The sequence below is a fragment of the Otolemur garnettii genome, unplaced genomic scaffold (assembly GCF_000181295.1).
Source record: "Otolemur garnettii isolate 467f Iridium unplaced genomic scaffold, OtoGar3 scaffold00005, whole genome shotgun sequence".
Classification (NCBI taxonomy): domain Eukaryota; kingdom Metazoa; phylum Chordata; class Mammalia; order Primates; family Galagidae; genus Otolemur; species Otolemur garnettii.
This window is the reverse complement of record NW_003852400.1, coordinates 45992831-46005167: the sequence shown is the minus strand read 5'-3', so window position 1 is coordinate 46005167 and position 12337 is coordinate 45992831. Positions and strand designations below refer to the sequence as shown.

The 12337-nt window shown below is 39.9% G+C and overlaps 1 protein-coding gene across 1 annotated transcript in view; it reads left to right on the top strand.

Moving 5' to 3' along the window:
- PARP8 (poly(ADP-ribose) polymerase family member 8) overlaps window positions 1-12337 on the top strand; it is a 200283-nt gene that overhangs the window by 927 nt on the left and 187019 nt on the right. Inside the window, exon 3 of the mRNA XM_023507640.1 lies at window positions 433-487. Within this exon, the coding sequence (XP_023363408.1) occupies window positions 433-487 (55 nt within the window). The remainder of the gene's footprint in view (window positions 1-432; window positions 488-12337) is intronic.

The following is a 12337-nucleotide window of genomic DNA, read 5'->3' as shown; positions in this document are numbered from 1 at the left end:
GCCCTTCGGCTCCCTCTAGTTCCCTCCGACTGGGAAAGAGAAGGGATTCCCAGGATTCCTGGAGCACCCTGCGCCCCTGCTCGGGGGTCGCTTTTCGTCCATTTTGCTCCCCCAGCATAGGGATTGGATTTTGCTTTCGTATCCGCGAGCCCGGCGGGGGCCGCTTCCGGCCGCCCTGACCGGGAAATTCCCGTCGTTGCCATGGCACCCGGCACTTGTTGCGGGGGGCGGCCTCCCGCGGCACCCGGCCAGGGGGTGCGCAGCATCCCAGCCCGCGCGGCGCGCGGCGGAGTGGAGACTTCGCTGCTCTCCAACCGTAGCCTCCCGCCCGGTCAGGCCTTCCCCCTTGGTCTCGGGGAACGGGGGGTCCAAGTCATGAACGGATAACACATTCACTCGAGGGGTAGCTTTTAACAGTACTTTCTGTTTCAGATTTCAGATACTCAGACTCCACCTTTACTTTTACCTACGTTGGCGGCCCGAAAAGGTATTTGTGTGGAGAGTTGCTTCATTTCCTGTTCACACGCTTGTGTTTCCTTTGTTCTAAGCGTGTTCCTTGTTCGGGTATTTTGTTTGCTTGTTTGTTTGATTATTGTTCTGATTCTGAAGCCACATCTCAGGCCTGATGTCCCTCGGTTTTAAATTAACACCAGGGAAATAAATATGTTTGATTCAGCTCTAAGACCACGCCACGGGCGGTGAGCATAACTCTTGGTGTTAAAACTGTTCTGCTACAGTAGTAGACGGCTTTTGCGATCTTGCTACAGTCAGGCGTGTGGAAAAATGGATTACTGGGAGGAAGCGAAATGCTTAAAAGACAGAAGATGTCACAAAATACTTTCATCGCAAGTGGTGATTTTCGTGGTGAATTGGGGCTGCATGTTTCCCGGTTTTTTGAAGGTTGGCATAAATATGCAGTCTGCCAATTCTCCCCACATTTTTTTTTTCTTCAAGGAGTGGTATTTTGTTTTTTTCACATTTAGTGGTAGGAAAGAATTTGGAGAGTTAATGCAGCTGTTGTGGATGAGTGACTTCTTTGGGGAGAGGAATGAGAGATGCACATTTCAATACTGAATTCTGAGCCATTTGAAACACACTCAAATCCAATTTCTTATTTAGGAAGGGAGATAAAATGAAAGTTAAAATGAATAGATACTGCTGCCTTCTCTTGCTAAGTTAGGATTCTCTTTCTTTTAATCCTTTAGGGACACTGGTTTAAAAGAGCAGTGGCCACGGGAGAAAACTGTCAGAGGTTTAGTTTGGGTCCTCAACCACTCTGGTTGCACTTTAGAAGCACTTGGGGAGCTTTCTGAATTTTTGAGGTCAGAGCCCAGTCAGGGACCAGTTCCATCAGGATCTCCGGGTGGGAGGGAGCCTGTCTTCCACCCTTGCAGTCCAGAGCCTCCCAGGTAACTTCAGAGAGCAGCCACCTTGAGAACCCCTGGCCTGGAGGGATTCCTCACATCAGCCCGGCTGTCAGGACTTGACATTCAATGTTATTTGACCACATTCCAAAATATCTCTTAGCTAATGGAAACATTTATGAGCTTATAAATTGCAAAAGAAGCTTTCTTTTGTAAATACATTTTAAAAGCTTGGAATTAATGTGAACTTTAAAATACTTAGAATCTTTGCTGTATTCTTCTACATCTTGAAACAACTTTAATTAAAATGAGTATCAGAAAAAAAAATATCTGGTTTTGGTACGTACAATATACCTAAACCCCAGAATGGGTATATTGGTTTATTAGCTGAAAATAAAACAGTGAACCACCAAACTTCAGTATATACTTTTTGGGAGAGATCAAAATCATAATATTTCTTTACTTATACTGTAACACCATCATCTGTGTAATTGTTAATAAAAACATCAGAGGAGATTGGATTAAATTAACATTACTCCAAGGGATGTTGGTATATGACTAATATCCTCCGGCATTATTTTTAAGAGTTAAAATATGCTATGTGGCCCACTGATAACTTAAGAGTCGTCTGTGTTCACGATTGTTGCTGTTCTCCTGAGTCAGACTGGTGGACAGAAAAGCCCTGAGTGGGCTCTTCAACTAACCGGCTTTCTCATTTTTCAGTAAGATAGTTCAGTTCTTTTGGCCTCAGTTTACCTATCTGGATGGTAAGGGGTAAACTTTGCCTGTATTCTCTAAGGTCCATTAGATACTGTAGTTAAGATTATTTATCAGCAAATTATTGAATTAGTGTTAACATAGCTAGAGGTGGAGGAGGGAGCAGGCCAGGGTGCTGGGATGAATAATTAACTAATCAAGATAACATCAGTTTTCAGGGTACAAACAAGTAGGATATGCTTGTTCTAAAGTAAGAGATGTTTCCTTTCCCATGTAATCCTATTAAGGGATAGTTTTTGTTGTTGTTGTTGTTGTTTGTTTTTTGTTTTCATCACCGAGTTAAATGTATCTGAATTCTCAGCTCTTTGCCCAAGATCAAGTGCCAATGTATGTGAGCCTTGTGTATCTAACGTGGAACAACTTGTTAAAAGCGAAAGACAGCTGGTGCTGGTTAAAATGCTGACCTGAAGCTTGTATATAAAAAGTTGTCATGCATAGTCAAGGTAGATTATCCCTTTACGGTTTGTACCTAATGGGAGAGAAGACATTTTTTTCCTGAAAATAAAGTGTCTTTGGTTTTTATTACTGATATTAGAAACCGGTATTGATTATCTGTTTCTCATCCTGACATTTTAGACATTTAGAATTAAAATAATCCTGCTCTATTTTGATTTAATGTGCAGATCAATTACAATACTAAGTGACTAGTGCCATTTCAGGCAAACTAGAGGTACTTCACCACTGGAGGAAGTGGGAGAGTGGGAGTCTTATGAGTTCTACATGATTATCTTGAACTGCATTTAACTACCATTTCATCTGAACCATTGAGAATATATTTTGAGAATAATTTTTAATTCAAGTAGTAGATAAAACTTAATATACCATTTCCTCTTTGACACGTTCCAAAAATGAGTTATGTAGTATAATGAAGACAGGCTGATCTTACGTGTTGATGTTCAAAAAATAGTACTGAGAATTTTGTTCTACATGTACACTTTTTAATGTTTCCATGGATGAGAAGAAATGTTTAAGAGGTGATTGTGGTCTGTGTTGGCCAGGGGCCTAATAAATTGACCTTTTATTCTTTGGTTCTTAGAAGGGCAGTTTAATATCTGCCCTTCTGCCATATGGACTGAGGTGAGGGGTGAGGAGTCAGATGGTCAGCTCTGATTTTTCCTAATGAGAAGTTCATGAAATATTTTCACTTTTTTGATGTGCAAACCGAGGCTTAGACACATAGCCAAATTCACCCAGTTAAATGATGGATCTTCCATGTAAACCCTATTTTATCAAACCCCCAAGACCCAGGTTCCTTCTTCTACATTACTGTTCTCAACTTTTTCTTTACTTTTGTTTCTTTCTTTCTTTTCTTTTTTTTGGGACAGAGTCTCACATGTTGCCCTCAGTAGAGTGCTGTGGCATCACAGCTCACAGCAACCTCTTACTCTTGGACTTAAGCAATTCTCTTGCTTCAGCCTCCCAAATAGCTGGGACTACAGGTGCCCGCCACAATGCCCAGCTATTTTTTTGTTGCAGTTGTCATTGTTCTTTTAGCTGGCCTAGGCTGTGGTCATGGATAGTTTGGCGTCTTTTGAAGTGTATCCTCCTTGTTTATAAGGGGTTTCTGTCCAGGTAAATAAGTATCAAGTGGGATATCAACAAGAGTACTCTAAAATTCCTCAAAAGTACCTGCTACCTCTTCTTTCTCTGGGTCTTTGCACATGCTGCCTGGAACACTGACTCACATTTTAACCTCCTTGCTCTTTCATGCCGACTCAGCTCTCATTGTTGAGATCTTTGCTATCCCAAATTGTCCTGTGAGGCCTTTCCTGGCATCTTAATCTGAATGATTCTGATACATGTTTCTTAAAAAAAAAAAAAAAGAAAAAATTTATACAGCCCAAAGAGTAACTAGGAGTTTCTACAACCATGTTGTCACATTAGAATTGCCAGTTTACAGCTGTTTGACTTTGAGCCTCTTAGAGATGGCAATTTTATGCAATTCATTGCGTTTCCCCCAGCCCCTAGCATATTGTCTAGTCCAGCATTTCTTTCTCAGTAGGTAAATATTGAATGATTTTCAAAATGAATATGAGAAAGGCCAGGCACAGTGGCTCAAGTCTGTAATTCTAGCACTCCGGGAGGCCGAGGCGGGCGGGTGGATTGCCTGAGCTCACGTGTTCCAGACCCATCTGAGCAAGAGCAAAACCTCATCTCTAAAGAAAAAAAGAATAGCCGGGCGTTGTGGTGGGTGCCTGTAGTCCTAGCTACTCGGGAGGCTGAGGCAAGTGAATCACTTAAGACTAAGAGTTTGAGGCTGCTGTGAGCTATGAGGCCACGGCACTACAGAGGGCAACAAAGTGAGACTGTGTCTCAAAAAAAAATGGGAGAAGATCTGGCAGGTGAGAAGGAATTCTTTAGCCTAAATGACCATGTATGGAGCTCAAACACTTTAACAGTCCTTGGTGTGATGACGTCACTTGCAAGGGAACCTCATATGAATCCAGAATGACAGAAGTTGCTTAGCCAAGTTGTAAGTCCTGTCCTCTGGGTCACATGTTCAAATACTTTCAGAGGCCTGGTGGTAATTATTTAGGATTATAGGGAATGATCAGGACTGTGGTATAGTGAAGAGTTTGGATTCAAAATAATTGATGTGTAGGTCGGCGCCTGTGGCTCAAAGGAGTAGGGTGCCGACCCCATATGCCAGAGGTGGCGGGTTCAAACCCAGCCCTGGCCAAAAACTGCAAAAAAAAAAAAGAATTAAAAAAAAAAAAGCAGAATTGATTTCTAGGAAAAAAATCAACACTACTGTGGTGATCAAGGGAACTTTCTAGGGTCCCTAACCCTCCTGGACCCCCAATATAAAATTCTTTAACTCATGGGTGTCGTGGAGAGAGACATAACTGCGACATATCAACATGACTGCGACAGGGCCTTTGTTGTCTTTGGGCCTTCTCAGAAAGGAGAAGTGCGTGTGTGAAAAAGGGTAGTTGAAAAAGCAATTTCATCCTCTTAAAAAGATACGTCAATTTTCATTACGAAAGAAGTGCAAATGTGTTCATTCCAGAAATCTTGGAATATGCAATTATTTTGAAACCATCAAGTACTCTTCAAGGTGTCAGAATGAAAAGAGAGATCATTTTTTGAATAAAAAATTAACATGTTCCTCTTGGCAATGGGAACTTGTTCTCTATAATTTTATGTTGCATCATTTATTATACAAAATACTGATTTTTATAAAAATGTGTTCCTTAGAGCCCTAGGAGCCTATGGCAGAAGCTGGGATAGCTACGGGGTGGGAGTATGAGGGAGCTGAATGAGTTAGTGACGATCTGGGTCTTTGCATCCCTATTGAAATTGCAGCTGCTCTCCTCTGTTCTGTGTAAAAAAAATTTTTTTTGGAAAAAACAATTTCATTGTAAAATGAAACCACTGACCCAAAATAACCACCAATCGTGCATAATATAACTTTATGGAAGCTTAAATATTTAAAAATTAGACAATTTATTTTATAGATTAAGGTAATACTAGTGATGATATTTACTGAGCGTAATCTCTGTTTACCTCATCCCGTGATTGTAACCAAGACAAACAGGCATTTTGTCAGCTATTTTACATTTTATGGCTAAAGAAACCAAGACTTGGGTAATTTATGTAACTTACAGTTAGTAAGAGGCAGAATCAGGGATGTATTTCAGTATAAGTCAATGTTGATGTACGGTTTAAGGGCATTGGTTGAACTGGCATGACTAGAATAGTTAGGAATGTTTGGGGACTGGGAGGGTTTGTTAGTGGGATGTCTGCCAGGGGTAATACTGAAAGTCTACTGGTTGGTAAGGGAAGTGCCTGAGTCCAGTGCTGAGCATAATAGTGGAAGAATTATGTACATTGGCTGTGGAATCCTTAGGCAAATATTTGGCCAATCCATTTAAATTCTCCATCATTTCTCTTTTCTGCATTTTTACAAAAACGTAAGTGGAATTTTATAAATCCTAAGAATATTTTGTAATTCTCTGCCCAGATTTGCTTTTGTGCCATAACAGATAGATCTTGCTTAAAGATAGCTACCACTAATTTAGTTTACTTTAATCAGTTTTCCTCCAGTTATTGATATGCAGTCTTCTTTTTTATTTTCTAAGTTTCTGAAATCTCATCTTGCACCTACTCCTCCTAAGACAGGGGTTTTTATTAATAAGACTTATTCTCCGGATTTTTATTGTGAAAAACCTGAGGTTTTCTTGTATTTTTACTTTTTTTTTTTTTGAGACGGCTTCTCATTCTACCCTCAGTAGAGTGCTTTGGCATCACAGCTCACAGCAACCTCAAACTCTTGGGTTTGAGCGATTCTGGTGCCTCAGCCTCCAGAGTAGCTCTCAAGTATTTTGACTTCGGGCCTGGACACCACCTACATATTTATCATTACCTCAACTCAGAACATGGAAACAAGCCCTTGGTTCTTTTAAAATGCAGCTGCTGCTTCCAGCTGTTTCCAGCTGTTTCCTAGTCAGTATCACATCTTTTGAGCCATGTGTGGAGGTTATGGTCTCCGGTTTCAATTCACACCTTCCTCTTTTCTGTTCCTGAAGCTCTACCCACCTCTACTTTGAAATCCTTACTGGCATTTTCGTCCCTCCCCACGTCAATAAATATTTACTCTACGCCTCATTGACCTTGATTTAGATCAATCAGTTTAGCTCAGTGTCTCTTAAAATTCTCAGTTATATACTTCTTACCCATGTAGTTCATTTATGCCTAAGCTTTTTAATTGTGAATTTAATCACGCTTACCTGTTCAGAAGGCTTCAGATGTGACCACACTTCTTTTCCATGTAAACTCTTAAATTTCTGTTTTTGGCTTTTGAGAGCCCCCTTCCATATTAGGTTTTAAATACTAACTCTCTTCTGCTTGCCTATTGATTTTAATAAATAGAGTTGGTTTGGATATCAAGATCGTGGTTTTTATTATCACAAAGACCAATTCATCTTATCTTTTCCTGGCCCACCAGTGTTAATCTCTGTTTATTAGAACGGAGTAGAACCTCTGTGGTTGGCCACCTCCCTACATTGACCATCTCTTTAAGTTGACCTGATTTTCAGAGCCCAGACAAGCACCACATGCACGTATCAGTACAGTTGGCGTAGTTCCTTATCTTGACCACCTTCAGATGTTACCCAGTTTGTCTCTTGGGTGGTCAATTTACCGCAATCCTACTGTATTTTTGTACAAGAAGCTAGAACTAGAACATGAGCAGAAGGAGGTGAGACTGAGAGGACAGAGTGAGATTTGAAGAGGGTAGGGTGAGAATGTTAATAGGTTATCCCATCCAGTACAGATAAACAGCTCTCACCACAGCTCTGAACTCTGAATGCAGCTTACTTGCATATCAGTGACATCCTACTTTTAAATGATATTCAGTGGAGGATTACAAATCATTCAGTATTACATATGAAAGGGCAGGTGATATCTAAAACCTTTGTGCAATCTGCTCAGTTCCCCGCCCCTACAGAAATTAGCAGCTACTGCTAGTTGACGTCCCCTGGGGTGATGTTCTTCTCAACATTTTGAAATGTAGATTGAAAAGGTGGTTTTATCAACCAACTCTGAAGCTCTGTATTTTCATCATTGTTTTTTTAAAAAGTATGGGTTCTGGGCGGTGCCCATGGCTCAAGGAGTAGGGCACCAGCCCCATGTACCGGAGGTGGTGGGTTCCAGACCTGGCCCCGGCCAAAAAAACACCTGCAAAACTGTTCAAAGACTAGAACTCCAGTTCGTAGAATATAATAACTATTTTCTAGTATTTTTAAATGATAGAGTAATATTATTCCTACATTATGTGATAGCTTTTTCTAAACTGTTTAATTAGATATTAGGTTTGTGGCTAAACATGTCTGTGGTTAAACAATATTAAGCAGTCTGAATGGTTGTCTTTTTATAACCTTTTATCTACTAGTGTGCGTTATGCACATCGAAGAGGTGAATGACGTATTCAGAGTTTCTCAGACTTATTTGATTATAGATCTGGAACATCTCAAGAGAGTTGTTTTGTGGAAGACACTTTGGCAAACTCTGAATCTTATTCATTAAAAATGGTTTTTGGGTAAACAACAGTGTAATAGAAATGGAAATTACTGATTCACATTGAGCCGTGAAGAATTTATTTTCAGCAACTTTTGTAGAAGTTGCTTTATGACAAGGAAAGCTTTGGTGAAAAGGCATTTGTTATTTCCTGCCAGTGACTTTTCTACGCAAAGGATTTATTTCTCTGTTTTTCTCACTCTCTCCTCAGTTGTGCTGAATCTATTTGTGATAAGGGCTCTCCACTGTTGTTACTCATCAAAGCCCTGAAGTTAGCAGCACCGTTTTTGGTCCCTGATTAGAAGTCAGTCTCACAGGGAAGTGTTGGAGGTAGATGATGATTCTGGGAGGCAGAAGTACTCATTATGTCCTCTCACATCCTGTCACTTTGACTGCAGCAGCGCCTCTGAGTGAGCAGTCTGTGATGGAGTCTACTCTTGGAAAAGTTCATGGTGGGGGAAATCAGGAATTTCTCTAAATATTTCATATCTTTGAAAAATTGCACTTAAAAAATCAATGCGGGTATCTGTTTGGTAAAAATCCTCTTCCCCCAAGTGATCAAGTGAGAAATTTGGTGCAGGCTTTAAAATCATTTCTCAGAATTTTTCAACCTCGGTCAGGAAGCAGAGTCCCCCTTTTGTTACCCAGTGTCAGTTTTTGAACTTGAGGAGGCCAGGTGTCCCTGTTAGTAACTCATGCTTGGAGGGTGAAACCTCTGCTGTAGTGCGCATTCGTGGACACAGGGCCACACATACATTTCAAACGATTCATGTTAAGGGGTGGATGTATTTCTGTATGAATACTCTGTGTCTTTTGTGATTCAGGGAAACCAGTGGAACCTTATTAGGTACCAAGAACCTAGTAAACTCCAGCTTTCTTATTTCAGAGTCATTGTGCAGAATCTTAACTGAGTGAATTTTGGATTGTGATACCATGTTTGTTGGTCATTGTATGTATGTCATTGTTCTTAAGTACAGAGTCTTGGTTATTAACTGAGAGAGTCCTATGCTGAATGCCACAATCTGCTCCTTGGAAAAGCGGATGTGGTCATCATTTCTCATTAAAATGCAATACAGGCTCAGCGCCTGTAGCACAGTGGTGACAGTGCCAGCCACATATACCGAGGCTGACAGATTCGAGCCTGGCCCAGTCCAGCTAAACAGCAATGACAACTGCAACAAAAAAATGGCCGGGCTTTGTGGCAGGCGCCTGTAGTCCTAGCTACTCAGGAGGCTGAGGCAAGAGAATCCCTTAAGCCCAAGAGTTGGAGGTTGCTGTGGACTGTGACACCATGGCACTCTACTGAGGGCAACATAGTGAGACTCCATCTCAAAAAAAAAAAAAAAACAAAAAAGCAAAAAACTTAAAATGCACTATAGCTAGTTATGCAGCAGAAAAAAAAACAATTAAATAAAAATTAAATAGCAATAGGCTATCCAGCTGAAAAGCAGTCATTACTTTAGTATTACCACAGAATTTAAAATGATTTCTGTAGTGAACAGTCAGATTTATTTTTAGATAACTATGAAAAAAGTTGGAATAATTCACTGGGAGCCAGATTCTTTCTTGATTCTTCTTGGAGCAGGCTGTTTTTATGGGAAAACCAGCCTAAAACAGTGATTTCAGTGTTTCACTTAGGTAATTTCAGTGAGAATTGCATATCTTGGCTGAATTTGGCTCAAAAATCATGAGACTGGGGCCAAGGAAAGTTTTTAGACTTTTAGTTTTGAAATCATAGTTTGATTTAATATGAGCTTCCTTTGTTGACTTCCTATGCCATTAATTTAATATTTCCAGTATACTCAATTTCTGATGTCTGACATATACGGACTCTTTCCCAGCTGCAGGTAATTGCCAAGGGAAAAAATCTAGCCATGACAGTCGTTTCACAGGAAAGTTTTTAAAGCAGAGAAATGTTGACATTTCCAGCCTGGGGAGTGCATTCTGGGATATGGTACATTTCAAAGGGTATTTTCAACTTTTAGATAAGGACTCTTCTATATAGAACATTAAAAAAATGCTTTTACAAAACAGAGGCATGTTACATTTGAATCAGAGAAATATAAAATTAACTTTATTCACTAAAAATCTTTGGCAAAAAAACTAAAGTAGATAATGCCTACTATGGTTTTATCATTGTAGCTTAATTACATAGAAATAAATCACAATTTTATATTGCTAGTAATCTATTGATTTTATTCATATATAGATTATCAAACTATACTAGGCAAAAGGTAATTATTTCGTATATCAAGAAATGTTAACCATTAACAAAAATTCTCTACCTACTAATTTTCTTTTAACTATAGAAATATGATACTTAAAAATGCTGGTGTACTAGTGCCTAAGACAAATTAGGAATTGGTGCTCAGAGATATTTCTGTGTTTGAATACTGAGTTTAAACATAAAACTTGTTTGGAATGTGTTTGTGTTTCTCTCTCATAACACACATACATGCACATACCCGAAACACACACTGCAATTGCAATGCATTTTAACCTTTCCCCCCAACATACAAAGATAACATTCTAAACTACATTGAAAGGCATGAAAAATATATAAAATCTATTTATCTGCCTTCCCAGTTTCTTCTCTCTCTGTCTCTACAAGAGAAATCTGATATAGATAGATAACTATAGATTCATAGATACAGACATATATGAGAGAGGGAGAATTAGAGATCTCAAAGATGAGAAGCATTAATTAATAATTGGTTCATTATTAGTAGTATTATTTTAAAGATAGGATTTTCTGTGTTGCCAAGGAGAGAATGCAGTTCTGCAATCGTAGATTACTGCAGCCTCAATCTCCTAGGCTAAGGCAGTTCTCCGGCTTCTGTCTCCTGGGTAGCTGAGACTATAGACACGTACCACCATGCCTGGCTAATATTACCTATTTTTTCTAAAGATAAGGGTTTTGCTATGCTGCCCTGACTGTTCTTGACCTCCTGGGCTTCAGCAATCCTCCTACTTCTGCCTCCCAAAGTACTAAGATTATAGGTGTGAGCCACAGTGGCTGGCCTACTGCCAAGAACCCCCACAGTCATACATAAAACTCTTATGAACAGAAGTAGGATTGCATTTATAGATTAATAGTAATCAAAATATTTTCAGGGTTTATAAAATTGTATCAGATATTTTCCAAAAGGAATGTTGCAAAGGTTGGTTAAGTTTTAAAATTACTTAAAAAATACGTTATAGCTCATAATATTATATGGTATAGCAGGATGAACATTTTGATTCCGATGTCTTTTAACCAGTCAGTCAGATTACTTAGCCGCTGTGAGTTTTGATTATCATCTGTGAGATGACAATGATATTGCTGGGTTTTCAGGTAGTATGCAGTGTAAAGGGGTCCTCAGGACCACTCAGCTGGTTGTTACAAAGCAAGTGACAGACATGACAATCAAACCAAGTGAAATAGTCTATTGAAGGCTAAGCTCTGACTTTTGCTGACAATGGTAGATAAGCATCACACCTCCTGTATGGTGGTTAGGAACTTCCTTTTGTAGAAAATGTGAAATTTGTAACCAAGAAAATGCAGTAACCCCATAAAAGCTTACTAGAGCAGTTAACAAAGGAGACGGAAACACTTCCTAATTCCTGCTTCCAAAATACCCTCAGATTGGCCCAGGGAAACTTCTCATTGACTCCACACAAAGGAGATAGAGGAGTTGTTCGAAAAAGGTGACAGGAACATTTTTTTTTTTTTTTTTTGAGAGTGCTGTGGCGTCACAGCTCACAGAAACCTCAAACTCTTGGGCTTGAGCGATTCTCTGGTCTCAGCCTCCCACTAACTGGGATTATAAGCACCTGCCACAATGCCTGGCTATTTTTAGAGACGAGGTCTCGCTCTGGCTCATGTTGGTCTTAAACATGTGAGCTCAGGCAGTCCACCTGCTTTGGCCTCCCAGAGTGCTAGGATTATAGGAGTGAACCACCTTGCCCAGCCTTGACAAGAACAATTTTATACATACTGACAGCCTGCACTGCTGTCAGCATTTACATTTTTTTTTTTTTTTTTTGAGATAGGGCTTCAAGCTGTTGCCCTGGTGAGAGTGCTGTGGCATCACAGCTCACAGCAACTTCCAACTCCTGGGCTCAAGCGATTCTCTTGCCTCAGCCTCACATGTAGTGGGATTACAGATGCCTGCCAAAAGGTCCGGCTATTTTTTTTT